The sequence below is a fragment of the Fukomys damarensis genome, unplaced genomic scaffold (assembly GCF_012274545.1).
Source record: "Fukomys damarensis isolate Sample0158 unplaced genomic scaffold, DMR_v1.0_HiC HiC_scaffold_16, whole genome shotgun sequence".
NCBI classification, from domain to species: Eukaryota; Metazoa; Chordata; class Mammalia; order Rodentia; family Bathyergidae; genus Fukomys; species Fukomys damarensis.
The window spans coordinates 20,599,234-20,614,732 of record NW_022900928.1 but is presented as its reverse complement, the minus strand read 5'-3'; the positions used below and the strand labels follow the sequence as shown (position 1 = coordinate 20,614,732).

General features: G+C 36.0%; 1 protein-coding gene across 5 annotated transcripts in view; it reads right to left on the bottom strand.

Annotated features, from left to right (window-relative positions):
* Window positions 1–15,499, bottom strand: part of Stk33 (serine/threonine kinase 33) — a 192,244-nt gene that overhangs the window by 51,253 nt on the left and 125,492 nt on the right. For 4 of the 5 annotated variants that reach the window (XM_033764163.1, XM_033764162.1, XM_010615349.2 and 1 more), the window contains 3 exons: window positions 13,456–13,544; window positions 11,423–11,507; window positions 6,745–6,820 (listed from right to left, as the gene is read on the bottom strand). In XM_033764163.1, the coding sequence (XP_033620054.1) occupies window positions 6,745–6,820; window positions 11,423–11,507; window positions 13,456–13,544 (250 nt within the window). The remainder of the gene's footprint in view (window positions 1–6,744; window positions 6,821–11,422; window positions 11,508–13,455; window positions 13,545–15,499) is intronic. The other variant, XM_033764164.1, reaches the window with a different exon arrangement.

Genomic DNA, 15,499 nt, shown 5'->3' with positions numbered 1-15,499 from the left:
AAAGTAAACTCCTTGTGTATCAAGTGTGTGCCTCTTTGCTCACGCATCGCCAGTTCAGGCCCCTGTAGTCGCAGACCGAGTTGCCCAAGGCAATCTCGCTCGCGACAGGTGGCGCCCAAACAGGGACCTGGACTTGGCGATTTTCATGGGCAAAGTGAAACGGACGCAGGTTGCCTCGGGTTAAGAGGGACGGCAATCCGTCGGAGCAGCGGCTGCGCCTGATTCACGCAGTGGTAAGTAAAGGCAACCAGGAAGGTTGATTACTCTCGCTTGCTCGTGTTTATAGAAAACAGAAAGAATGGGACAAGGTCCGTCTACGGACTCTATTACCCACACCATCCAGAAAATTTTACAGACGCAAGGAGTTAAGGCAAGCAAGATTCAAATTGCATCCTTCGTACGCATGATGGATGTTATCTGTCCCTGGTTAAGGGACAAAGCGCTTAATGAAGTTGAGGAACATCTCTCTGAGGAAAAGGAAAGACGTAGTACATGCTCACAGGCATCTGAAGGGAAAAAGAGCAATATAGAGAGAGACAACATGGCGGAGGCTGCAGCAACAAGTCTTTCGGAAGCTCCTCTTCCGGTTTCTTCTTGCTGTCTTTATCCTGCGCTGCCCGCCTCTGCACTTCCTCTTTCAGCTCCGCCTACTGCCCCTTCTCTATATGAGGAGAACCTGCCTTTGGGGCCATTTTGTAAAGAGAAATTTCCCCGAACATGGCCACGCAGGAGACTTCTCTATTACTCTGGTAGAAGGGCGCTTCGCCTCTCTATCATTAAGTCAGAAAAGAAGTCCATTAGAAAAGTGCTTACAGAATGCCTTGGATAACAAAGCACTGAGGAAGTCCAGCGACGCTTCCCTGTTTTTGAGTTGCAGGGCCCACAAGGCCTATATAGAGAGTATAGACCCCTTGAATTCAAAATTATAAAGGAGTTGAAACTAGCAATTAATCAGTATGGACCTTCAGCGCCATTCACCATGGCCATTTTTGAGAGTCTGGCTGGGAACTGGCTTACACCTGGGGACTGGAAGGCAGTCAGCAAAGCTGTCTTATCAGGAGGAGATTACCTCCTATGGTTGACTAATTATACCGAACAATGCAGTGACTGCACCGCAATCAACAGGCGGGAGTAGCTTTAGCGAGCTATGAGATGCTTACAGGAGAAGGGCTCTTTGCTACTACTCAGGCCCAGATGCAATACGAGCCACCAGTCTTTGACCAGATTGCTAATTGCACTAGATATGCCTGGCAGCAATTGCCTGGCACAGGTGATCTAAGTAGCAGCCTGAGCAATATCCGCCAGGGCACAAATGAGCCCAATGGTAAAGACCCCACAACATCTGATGGGTCTCAAGGCATAGCATCTCCTTTACAAGAGGCTCTTAAATGTGCCGCAGCACAAGGGGAGGAAGTCTTTAGACTATTCGCCATCATTCAAGTACAGGGACCCCAAGGGCCAATTAGAGAACATCGCCCTCTTGAGTTTAAATTGGTTATGCACCCCCAGTTGGGGAAGGGGTTTTTGCTTGTGTTTTTCCACAGAATGCTGATCAACCATGGTAGATCCCGGAGCATTTTATCAAACAGATTAACACAAGCCGTGAAAAGGACCAAAGACAATCTTCCGGTGTTACTTCGTGGGATGTCATTACACACTCTGTTAATCCCTTAAAGATAAAGATTGTGAAGGCTCCTCCTAAGAGCTAATTCTTCTTGCTTTTCCAACTTTGCCTATCATAGTAAATGATTATTTTTTATATCCACAAATAGAAGGTTACTAGTAAATGAGAAAGAAAAACATTAGGAAAGCTATAAGTAAGAGTTATGCTTTTGCATCTCGTTAAAAACAGCTAAAGAAAGATATACAAGACCAGAAGCCCTAAGTATATAAAGAAGGTGTGTGGAAATCATTTACAGTCAAGAAGAGCTTTCATTCCTTTAACCCTAATTCTACAAGAGATCTCTGTTAATTTTGATCTGCAAAAATTTTGACTAGTCATAACAACAAGATCTTATAATTCAATTGGCCAAAACCATCTGAGTGCACTCGTTAAAATTGTCTTATATGTTTGTCTGTCTTAAGTGTTATATGTTTGTCCTAAATGTTCAAAGATGTTTGTATGTTTTTTGATTAAAATGATGTCAAATATAAATAGATTATTGATATCTACAACCTGGATTTATAGGTAAAGAAGCAGCTGCTCAGAAAATTTATTCTGATCTTTGTTCACTAATGGGAGCCATCAGGATAATTTTCATAGCCTTATAAAAGATATGCTTTGTTAAATATGTTGTTAAGAGTCTATATTGGTTATTTTAGGTCTGAATTATAAAAATGTTATTGTAACATGTTTGTGATGGTTATCATTGTAGTTTTGATGGTTCTTTGTATTTGTAATTGTTACATGCATCATAAGATGACAAGAATGTATCAATCTTTTGTGTTTCGTCATGAACAGCTTGTTATGGCCGTCTTACAAATTCCCTTTCAGGTGTGGATTCCTTTGAATACTTCTAACCACTTCTCCGCTGTTGTTTGGGCACGGATTTCTTCCCCTTCTCGCAGAAAAAGAGTGGCAGGTGCCGTGGTGGCGGGCATCATCACTGGCATCATAACCTTGGTGTCTGCCATCACCTCCGCAGTGGCGTTGCTGCGCATTCAAGGATTGCTTAATCCACATTTTGGAACTGCTATTGCTGTGCTTCAGGAAGTGGTGGAACTCATACAGGAAGAATTAGAAGGATTATGGGCCCACAGCCGGTTGGCCTGTGATCCCCGTTATGTCAATCTCTGTCTCACGCCGTTTTCAGTTGTTAATCATTCCCAAAGGCTTTTAGAGTTATCTGCTTATATGCATGGTCCCTGGAATTCAACTTTCCTTAATTATATCAATTCTCTTACTTTAGCCATAGATGTATTGAGCTCCATCAGAGCTAAGCCTGTTACCTTGGATATGGATTTCTTAGCTGAGGCTTGGGAGAATTTGAAATGCTTGTTTTCCCCCTCATGGCTTCTAGTCTGGGGAGGAATATTAGGAGTGTTATTATTGCTTGTTATTGGATCCTGCTGTGTATATTGCTGTTGGCAACGAGGGCGTTATCGCTATGAGCGTTTGGCCTTGGCAGTAGAGGCTGCCTCGGCTGGCGACGAGCCACGTGTAGCCATTTATTTGGCTCAGGCCTGTCGCACCTGACAGAGCTCATGTTCATGTTTTCCGCCCTTGGGGAACCCAGAGACAGGTAAGGAATAGAGGCCATACCTACCAACCTAAGACAGGCACAAAGGACATAAGCCCTTCTGCTGATGACGGGTAAGGAGTTATGGTGACTCGGCCGCCTAAGACAGGGCCCCTTTGGCACCTTCCTGATTCTCGCGCAAGAACAGGAGCATGTTGTGGGCATGTAACGTCGACTCCATTTGCCATTGCCTTCATTGCTGCTTTTGTTAAAAAGGAAAGGAGGAATTGTGGAGAACCATAGATCCGCCCCTCCGCCATTTTATGATATAGCCTATGAAGCCATTTTGTATTAGGTTTAGTTTTCCTGTAGATCACATGATATGTTCCCGTGGGTGTTTGATGTATCCTTATAAGGTAATAATCTGTTCTCTGTATGCTGATTGGTTGCATTATGGTATATATGTTGCCACCCCTTCCGGGGGAGAGAGCAGGGTAGAGATCCGGAGATGAGGAACTAAAGTAAACTCCTTGTGTATCAAGTGTGTGCCTCTTTGCTCACGCCTCGCCAGTTCAGGCCCCTGTAGTCGCAGACCGAGTTGCCCAAGGCAATCCGGCTCGCGACACATTCCACTTCCCAATCTGCTGTATATTCTTAGTATGATAACCTCCAAATATTTTAATATATTTTTTACTGATTTTCTTTAGTTATATTTTTCACATTGTCTAAAAACTTAACTCAGGAATATTTTTTCAATAAGTGAAAATTTCATAAATTATTTTTCATGGTCATGGTCATGATGATGATGATGATGATGATGATGATGATTTCCCAGGGGATAAATTGACTTTCATCCTAATAGTTCATCAAAGTAGGCTGGACAATGAAGTTTTTCATTTACCAATAGGTTCTTATTAGGAGATCAGTATTTATCAAGTCGTTAAGCAAACTCTTAACGCTTTTTACTTTTCCAGTAAATTCTGATACTCCCTTCTTGCATCTTACATTCCCAATGTTTAGTTTAAAACTGCAATTTAAAAAACCATAGAAAACAAAAAGCCAGAAAAATGGCCTTATGGACAATTACTATTTATTATAAAAAGTGCAGTCCTGCAAAAGCCCAGTTCATTGAGCCTGTTATCAACCAGAGATATGCACATCTACCAATTTCTTAGCTGCCCCTGCATTGCCTGATGATTGTGCAACTATAGCTTAAGGGCTATATTTTTTAAATTCCGATTTTTTCTGCCCTTTGCAATTTTATTTACACAAAATGTATCTAATGGTTGGTCAATCAGCAGCATACAGAATTTTATGACAGCAATTTTCTCTCACATCCAGAAAAAGGAATCCAAGACAGGAAAAATACCTCTTAAAACTTTCCTATTATTTTCTGATACAGGCTCAGGAATCTAAACAGCAGAGGACAGTAATCATAAAGAATATTTATTTATTTTAATTTCACCTTGAGAAAGTATGTTATCACTGTCCAATTAAGTAAAAATGAACCCAACATAACTGATAAACAAAAAATAGCCCCCCTGGAGAAAGTAATATGTTTCTACTCATGGTGAAGGAAATTATCTATACCACCACTGGACTCAGCTAGATTAATGAATACACACTGATTAGCTAAGTTAAGAGTCTACTGTAAAGAAAAGAAGATGCCATTATTATAACATGGAATCATGCTATGGAGAAGAAAAATTTAAATTACATCTTTAAGAGAAAGATTTTAAAGTTGTAATTCATTTATTTTCCTCAATACCAGATTCAAATTAAGATGACATCAAACACCACATGAATTTTGTAATATTTGATTATACATATATTTGACTTGTATTGTCTAGAAAGTCTTACAAATATAAAAGAGCAGTTTTAAAGTTACTTTAAAGATGAATACTCAGAATTTTTGTACTGTGATTCTAATCAGTACAAAACAGTGATCAAAAATACTGTGACTACATCTATATTTTATGCTATCTAAGCAATGATGTGTGTTGACCAGCTGAGTTACAGCAACAATCACATCATCCAATTTCTACTGCCTGTGTATTCCATTTCACAGAACTGTGAAAATGTAAGTACTGTAATGTCAATATTTATACACCAATGAGATGAGGTAGTGCATAGTGAAATCTGCAATATAACCATAAAAGCAATGTTGCATCAACATAAAAGTATTCATATTTACCAAGAGGCAGAACAATGGTCACTGACTTTTCAGAATACTTCTTAGACAATTCACTTAATTCAATTTAATAAACCTACTGAGCACTGAATATGCACCTATTAGTGTATTAAATACCAGGAATACAAAGGTAAATAACCTAAGATATTTGTTTTTCAAGAACTTAGAATAAGGAAACTAGACACAATATATACTATTATAATAGTATAATATAAACTCATTTTACAATGTGTTATTGTTCACATATCTAAGTGTAAACCTATACAGACCTTCCTGACTAAACATTCCCATTTTATCATTTTTATTTAAATACGATCATTTTTCCATGCATTTTTGTATGATGCCTTAAATCCTGCGCAGAATGTAGGAAGGAAAATATATAGCAAGTGTAGTAACTCTGCTGAGGTAGGACAGGAGTCAGGGAAATAAGCTTTAATGTTTGAGTTGCGTCTACCCAGGAGGTTTGTACAGAACAAAAGAGTGTGTACGTGCACGCACACACACACACCCCAACAACATGCAATTCAGGGTATGTCTGGTTAATGAAGAATGGAGTGGCCTAGGGATGTCACAGAATAAGATAAGTGTACAAAACGACACACCCAGCCTAAGGCTGGTAAAGCACACTAGAGTCAGGTCATGAAAGGTTTACTAAGCTGTTTATCTAAGAAGTAGTATGATCAGATTTGTGAATTAGAAAGGCAACCCTGACAGCAGTGTCAACGATGAGCCAGCGAAGGTAACCAGAGACAGGAAGAATAGTCAGAAAGATCATGGAATCATTTAGAAAAGGATGACAAAGAGAAATGAAAGAATAGGTGAGAATATTTCAAAGAAAAAAATGCGCAAAACTCGGGATTTGATTGATCATAAGAATGAAAGAGAAGGAAGAACAAGAATTGCTGTGGTTTTTAGTAGCATTAAGGGAACTAGGAAGTACAGAACACTCCCCAGACCCTGAACAAACCTCTCTTGAGTCAGTGCCCACTCCCCACGTGCCCTGATCATATGGGCAGCTGCAGGGCCAGGTGACAGTACGTGATGGGCAACAAATTAATCTCATTGGAAAACACAAAGAAATCTTTAGACTATAACAAAGAATTAGGAAGGTGTTAAGGACAGTTTTTTACTTTGCTCTGACCATACAGTATATTGCATTTACAGATCAATGAAAAGCAAAGCTGAAAGCTATAAATTTATAGTATTAAAATACCTAAGGGATGAATCTGACAACTAATAAAAGAGCTCTAGAATAACTTCCCAATTGGTTTTTAAATCACTTTTACAAATATATTGCTTAGTTTTAATCTAAAATCCATCTACTATTAGAAACTATCCATTCATTTTCCACTGTACATTTAGCAGGCTACTTACAAAATGTACATTATGACACCTATGCTCCAAATGTCACATTGCTGGCTATAGTCGTGGGCATTGATAACTTCAGGTGCTGCCAAACAAGTAGAAATAAAATAATATTAATAATACAATAAATGACTTTTAAATGCTTAAATATAAAGCATGAAAAATGTGCTGGTGTGTTATCATTTATTCCCCCATAGGGAAAAAAGAACCAACAGCAGATGTTAAATGAATAATGTACAGGCCTTAACAATTGATGTCACTGTATCCGCACTCCTATCATTTGGCTTCTAATGGAACAATGGCATAAGCTGTATAACTAAATGTCTCCCTTTATTCCTGTGAAATTGTTAAGAAATTATTTTGCAAAGATTGTGTAGTTATAGTAGAAGACAATATCTCAGCCCTTTTCCAAAAATAGAATTGAATATATGCCTTAAGTAGATGTAATTTAAAACAAGCCCAACATGCAAAATCTGAATTCACAGAGAAACTAAGATAAACAGTTGTATATCTCTTTAGTAAAAGAATAATAACAACATCACAACACTCCTTTGGCAGAAGAGAAATTAGTTTCTAAATGAAAATTCTAAGACAGAGAGCCTCTACAAGGCCAGATCAAAAGCCAAGAAATGGGGTGAGACTAGTTCCCAAGCATTTGTGCTCCCCAACTCTGTGCTCCTTGGTTTAGGAAAGTATTCATAATAGGGTTCCCTGAAACAACCTTCTCAATGGGACCATTCTTTTAACTTTAAGGTAGCACATTTTGTAAAGATGGACTTTTTTTCACAATGGCTAACTTTTTTAAAAAGTCACATAAGATACTGTAAAACCATGCCTATTAATTTCATAACTAAGGATCTGATATCTTTATAAAGAAAGAAGAAAACAGTTACAAAGTATATGTATGTATTTTAATAGAACTTTAAAATTCCCAAAGTACTTTTGCATAAATTTTTATTTGTATGAATTTAGTAACCCTGTAAGTTGGGTATATAGGCATTTGACTCCATCAATAAAAAAAACTAAGCTTGATATATATTAAGTGACTGTCAAAAGTCACACAGCTACAGGATGCCTCCCATGAAAAAGTATGCATTTATCTTTTTAAAAAAAGTTTCAATTCCCCCAACATGTATACACACACCTTTATATAATAACTAGAAAAAGCAAATATAATTTCCTGTACCTATTAAAGGAATAAAAAGACAACAAAAAGAAGTGAAAAGATAAGCATAAGACTAAGCAATAATTAACAACAATGTCTCCAAATGATTGAAAATTTACTAATTAATATTTTCCTTTAAATAACCACTACACTTGTATTCTTTAACTCCACTAAAAAATCTTTAAATATTGAATCATTAAAGTGCAAGTTGTTTTATGGCCGAGTGTCTATCGCAAGGGCAAATTCTGTGATTAGATTCAATGAAAGCTTGCCATATTGATGCACCACACAGCAGGGGCCAGGAATTCCCGGTCTTTGCTTTTTCAGAGTGTTCTTAATTATCAGGGGCATTTCTACTTGCACTGTCATTCCAGCCCTTAGGGAGGCAGAAGCCAGAATAACTGTGCCAAGGAGCCATTTAGGAAGTCAGCAAAGCTCCACAAACCATCTGTCTTCTCTCTTGTTCTCTCACTTGTTATCAGTGTAGACAACTAATAAGCAGGCATAAAACTCAGAGTGCTTGGATATATTTTCCCCATGTAACTACAGACCAGATGTCTTTTGCCAACAAGAAGATATGAACAGAATCTAAAGTAGCCTTTTCCCAAATAAGATAACATAATTTTAAAACTTTATCCATCAACTAGGGAAAAAAAATGAACTACGTAATACTCTTCAGCAATAAAAAAATGAATATACTACTTATATGACAACTTGCATAAAGCCTCAAAATCTTTATGTGGGATAGAAAAAGAACATAGACACAAAAGAGTATATACTGTATGCCTCAATTTATATAATCTTCCAGAGAAGCAAAACTGAATTGGGTGACAGAAATCATCCGTGGTTACTAGGAACAGTGCGCAGAACCAACAGAAAGGGACAAAAAGGAATTTTCTGTGCTGAAAGAAATGCTCTATTTCACTGGGGTGGTGATCACATTTATCAAACCCACTGACCACTACATTTAATATGTGTACATTTTATTTAAATTGCATTTATATAGTCCTATGGTGGCACATGATTTTAGTAACTATTTCTTAAAGGTGACTGAAAGCAGGCTAGGAAAACTAGCACTGATTCATTTGCATATAAAACACATCCTGATCACCTGGAAAAATTCTACATTTACTTCTAGTTAATTACTGGATTAAAAAAAAGACTAAAACTAAAATTATAGTGTACTAAGAGATAAACAATTAGAACACTACATGGCAAAGGAAAGTCAAAGCAGGGCTCATAGATACATACACAGTCTTAGATTGCATTCATAAAAGCACAAGAAGGCTGAAAATGAAGCTGGTTATTGAAAAGGCCAGTAAATTGTCTTAAGAAACAAATTTTATTTTAAAAACTGTTAGTATTATTACAAGAAGTAAAATTGATCACTAAGTACCAGGCACTGTGTTAAGCCCTATACACTCATTTGTTTTCTCATTTAATTCTCATCAACCAATAAGAAAGATATTACCATCATAAATATTTCAAGTCCTCCTCTTTGTTTTATTTTTTGTTCTCAACACTTCTCTTTAACACATTATACATTTTATTCATTTATCTTGTTTCCTATTTGTACCACTAGAATACTAAGCTCTATGAAGGCAAAATATTGTTATGTTTCATTAACTACTACATTCCAAAACCTACAAAAGTGTTGGACATAACACACGTCCTCAAAAATTTTAATAAATGACATCCCCATTATATAGAAATAAAATGACAAAAGCATATAGTAAGTACAGATAGAGCTTGATTTCTAGGTTGCCTGGGTGACTTCAGAGGCCATATGTCAATACTACATCATATTACCTTCTTATAAAATATTAGGAATTAATAAGGGTTATAACCAAAATATTCAGAAAAATCTCTAAAGGTATAAATAAATACAATATGCATATTTCTGCCCCCAACTATAAAATCTCAATGAAATGAATATTTTCTAGAAAAACAAATTATCAGAATTATTGAAGATATAGAAAACCTGAATAATCCACTATACATAAAAAATAAAACAGAAACATGCCCCCCAAAGGGTAAAGGGACCAAAAATTTTAAGGAAAAAAGTCACACAATTAATAAGTAATATCTATTATTTAAAAGTTCATAAGCATGTAGTGAAATTTTTTAAAACTTTAAATGAGGCTAACACAACTCAACATCAGAAAAGACAAGGGCAGCACAAAACAAGAAAGCTATAGTCAAAGCTCCTAAATAAAGTAGCAGTGAACTGAATAAAGCAGTGTATTAAACCACCTGGGGTTTAATCCAAAAATTTAAGGATGGCTTAACACTTAAAAATCTATTAATATAATTACTGCATTAATAAATTTAAAAAGAAATATGATAATTTCAATAGGTACAATAAATATGTATTCACTGAGAAAGTTAAAAAGACAGTTAATATCAAGGATGTGAAGACACTGGAACCCTCATTTTACAAGAATGTAAAAAATTGGAACCCAAACACATTGTTGATGGAATGGTTAAAAGTTATTTTGGAAAATAAGCTTGATAGTTCCTTAAAACTTAAATATAGGTTTACTACTGTACTTGCTAAACATACTATGCAACAATTTCACTCTTAGGTAGCTATCCAAGAAAAATGAAACCACACGTCCTCACAAAGACTCGTGCACAGATGTTCACTGCAGCATCTTTTACAGTAGCCCCACTCTGGAGACAATCCACGTGTCCATCAGACATAAGTTGATAAATAAAGCATATTCAAAATGGATAACTATTCAGAAATATAAAGGAATAGACTACAGATGAATGCTACAACATGAATATACCTCAAAACCATTATGGTAAGTGAAAGTAAGCCAGATATAAAAGAAGACTACATATTGTATGATTCCATCTATAAGAAATGTAAAAAAAAATCTAATGAGATAAAGAAAAACCTCCTTAAACCTCAAAAAAAGACCAATCTAGAAAGATTAATGGCTCCTTGGGGCTGGGATAGGTATAAATGAGCATGAGGGAACTTTTTAGGCTAAGATTATTTTAAAACTGGATTGTGGTAATGGTTGTACAACTCTGTAATTATATAAAAAAATCAATGAATTGAACATCTTTTATGGTATTTAAATAAACTTTAATAAAAGCAGCTAAAAGTCATTTTTAGAAAAAATGTAATACAGTGCTTTTCAAATATATATTTAATCAACAGTCTTTATGAAAAGTGTTTGATGACAATGAAATTAAATAAAAATTGAAAAGAACCAAAATACTCACATGATTTCGGAATGATTCAACAAAAACACTGTTTGGTATGATCACCTAAGAACTATAAACAATCTTAAGAAGAGGCTTGAGGAACAATAAAATTTACAAAAATCCTTGAAAGTAAGAACCAAGAGAGAAACACTAAAACAACTGAAATTATTTGACCTAAATTAAAAAAAAAATAGCTTCATTAACCCCCATTTGATGGCAAAATCAAATTGTTTAATCGTGACCCATTATTGCCTGACTTTTTTTAATACATACAACACAATCCTCTGAGGTATATTAACTTACCCATATATATAGGAGTCCCACACGTGGCCTGCAGCATGGCTTCACTCCTTCCATGCTTCTGTACTGCTAGGCCGAAGTCGGTCACCTAGAGAAAGACATGCAGCATAGTCACCCATTTTCTAGTCCTGAGCTCAGACATTCTGAAGACAGAACTGTCACCACATTGCAGCTGCATGTACTCAGATGTTCTTGGAGTGGGGAATTTGCTTGTGTTACAAGCAAGAACCTTGACTTTCCCTCCCCACTCCCTCTCTGTGTGAAGAAGAAACTCAATAGAGAGAAGCTTGGCTCCTCAAATCTGTAGAGAACACCCTTCATGTAGACTGTTCATGGCCTCTAATTAAATTCACCCATTCAAAATAGGAAGTTGTATCTTGAAAGAAAGCATTTACCATTTTTCAGATAAAGTTTTTTTTTAAATTCTTTCATTGCAAAATGTATTCTAACCTTAGTGTGTTTATTATCTATTTTTCTGATATTCAAGTTATATTCCAGTTTAAACCACCATTATAAATGCAAAATAATTATCCATTATCAGTACTCATCGAAACTCCTCTTTTTAAAATAATTATTTGTAATAGGTAAATACTATCTCTTTTTTTCTGTTATTTCCTTTGTGATTCTACAGCATACTAATTAAAACAATTACTACGCTATTAAAGACTATGAAAAGCAGGCTGGGGATTTAGCTCAGAGGTTCGGTGGCCTGCCTTGCAAGAACAAGGACCAGAGTTCAATCCCCAGTATGCCCCCCCGCCAAAAAGAAAAACTATGAAAAGCAAATCAACAAGAAAAAACCCACAACACCATAGTGTAACTACAAATACACTGGAGGTCTGCTACTACAACTGCAACCTTTCTCGCTCCATTCTAAATCTTGGTAATTAAATACTTGGTTATTAAATACTTAGAATGTGCCCTTGGTCTTCTCTCCCAAGGTAGAACACCCTTGGTCTGAAAGCAGAAGTATACGCACATTTATTGATCCTACAAACAAATACAGGCTCTGGGTCTACACTGACTGCAAAGTTTCTGGTATCATCCAGTGTAAGGAAATGTTGCTAGTTAACATGTGATATCAATATTTTTCTAAACAGATGGATCAATTTCTCCATGATTTTTTATAATATCCCACTTGAAGCATTACGATACATATTATTCTCTACAGAAAATCTATATTGATATCATATATAAATATAAAGTTTCACAATCCAATTTAATTCTTTGGAGGCCACTCAATTCCTTCACTTGCCAAATATTATTTAAGCATATTCTACGTCTCAGGCACTACTCGAGGTCCCAAGAGTGTAAGACAAACATGATTTCTCCCCTCATAAAGTCTACCATGGAACTACTCAAGGACATTCACTGTGTGAACCAACAGTGCTCTTGAGCCTATTTACCTCACATTATGACTCAGCTTCTGCAACAGGAAATTACTAACCAGCAACATTTCCTTCCAAAATTAACACATTTGCATATTTTGAAAGCAGTCACTATTAAAGTGCAGGGTAATAAATAATGATTCCTATCATTTATTTGACATTAAGGAACACTTAATTTGAATACAATCTTCAAGAATAAATACGTGGCGCATTAATTGTGCTTAAGACATAAATATTAATACCACACCCAGGAAATTTTTCAATGAGAAATACAGACTATAGATAGCATTAATTAGCAAAAGCACAGCCAAGGTGTGTTTTTCTCTAAATCTGTAAAACATTTACATTAAATTACCAGGCATAATTTTGAAATTAATTAGAATTCAGAGCATCTGTTTGCTTGCTATTAACTAATGATTTAGAACCATCCAAATGAATATGTACTTTAAAAAATACATTCAGTTGCACCACTTAACTTGTAAAATTATTCTTGTCAGCTAAAACGTCCTTTGTGACATTTTTATTTTTTAACACAAACCACTCATTTCCTGGCTGCTCAAAATCCACCAAAATTATCTAAAAATATACATTTTTTGCTTTGCTATTAAACTGTGTATAGACAGATATTTACTATCATTTCTATCTTACCTTTATATTTAAGTTCATTTCATTGTTAGCATCAATAAAGCTGCTTTTAACCATTATGTTTTCCAGTTTTAGATCTCTATGCACTATATCTATCAAGAAAATAAGCAACAAATCAAATGAAATGAATAATGGAAAATAAAGGGGACAAAAATAGGATAGTAAATATATTTAACAGATTAATATTTGCTGCGGACAAATCTGAGTGGACCAAGCATTAATTCTTCCCTGTTCTGTTCTCTTAAACACTCTTCCCTGAATTTCTAACCTTAAGGAGCCATTTTCTTTGCCTCCCTCATCTCCACCCCTTCCCTCATTGCCCCAGCTGAAGCTCTTCATGAGGAGTGGCCTGATGGTGTGGAGGAGGAGCCTGCAAGGCTGGGCATTCCCAGGAGGAAGGAGGTAGGCTTAGTCTGGAGCCCAGCAAGGCTTCTCAGATCCTCAGTTCTTTAAAGGGGGGATTAGTTTTTTACTTCTATGCACATGTTACTGTTAACATAAGAATTATAACATATTATAATTTGACTACATATATACAAACCATGTTTCAATACATTTTTCTATAACATCAACATACATTTTCCTATTTTTCACAAGTTAAAATTTTTTTAAACCCTAAAACATAAAATCGCCAGTTGAAGGCAGAAGCTAAGGTAAGATTTTGATGTTCATACAAATTATCATGTGCCAAATGCATTTCAGTTCATATGCCTAGCAATCTTATCTCTAGATTTGAAAAGTTCATTGTATATAATCCTGGAAAAAGGTAGCTGAATGACCTTTGAACTGACAATTATAGCTAATAATTTATAGTTTCCTTAATTCCCAGGGTTTATTTTTGGAATCTTTATTGCATCTATTGCTCTGTTTGTCTTTTCTTACATAAATTCCGCACATTTTAATTAATATATCTTATAATATCCTTTGACCCTTGACAGGGCAAGACCTCTGCTCCTTTCATTGCTGTTCTTTTTAATTGCTGTCTGGCTATTCTAACCCATTTTAGAGTACTCTTATCAAGTTCTATGAAAATGTTTTTAAGATTTTGTTTGGAATTATACTAAATTGATAGTTTACTATGGATTTAATGAGCATAATATTAAACCTTTGCAAAAGGTATTTCCTGCTGAGTAGAAAGCCCTCCCTTTTTTTCACAGTTTGTATTCTTCAGATCAAATATTACTTCCTCTGAATTTTTTTCTGACTTTCCAAATCAAATAAGTACTTATAACCCTGCTTTCCTTGCACTTTATGTGGTTCTCCATTAGATAAATTAGCATATTGGATTAGAAGTTGTTTTCCTTACTCATTGTCCCACTAGCTTGAATTCCTTCTGGAATGAGAGACTTATACTTTAATCTTTGTAATTCAAGAACCAATCAGTGCAATAGGTACTCAGCAAGTATCTGCTGAAGGAACCACAGGGTTCCAGTACCAGCTCTGCCACACCAAACTATGTCACTGCACCTTTCCAGAACAAAATTTTCCTTTATCTGTAAAATGAGAAAATCCTAAAGTCACATGTAATCCAAAATAATCTTGAAGAAAAAGGGAAGCAGCATGAGGCAAAGAACAGCAGTTAGTCCAGAATAGTAAAGATATTAGAATAACAGAATAAATTTTAAATGTAGATTTTTTTTTTTCTTGTACCAGGGATCGAACTCAGGGCTTTGCATTTGCCAGGCAGACAGTGGCACCACTGAGCTAAATCCCCAGCCCTAAATGTGGACGTTAAAGTACTGTGAAACTACTCTGCATGAGACCATAATGGTAGATGAATACCATCAAACATCTGTCAAAACCCACTGAATGTTGATCTCCAAGAGTGAATCCCACTGTAAACTACGGAATTTGGGTGATAGTGATGAATGTGGGTTCACCGGTAACAATAAATGAAGCACTGTGGTGTGGGGTTTTTGATAGTGGGGAAGGCTCTGCATATGGTAGAGCAGGAGTATAGAGAAAGCTCTACCTGGGATTTAGCTTAATGGAGCCGTGCCTGCCTTGCAATGCAAGTATAAGATGCTGGCTTTGATCCCCACTACAA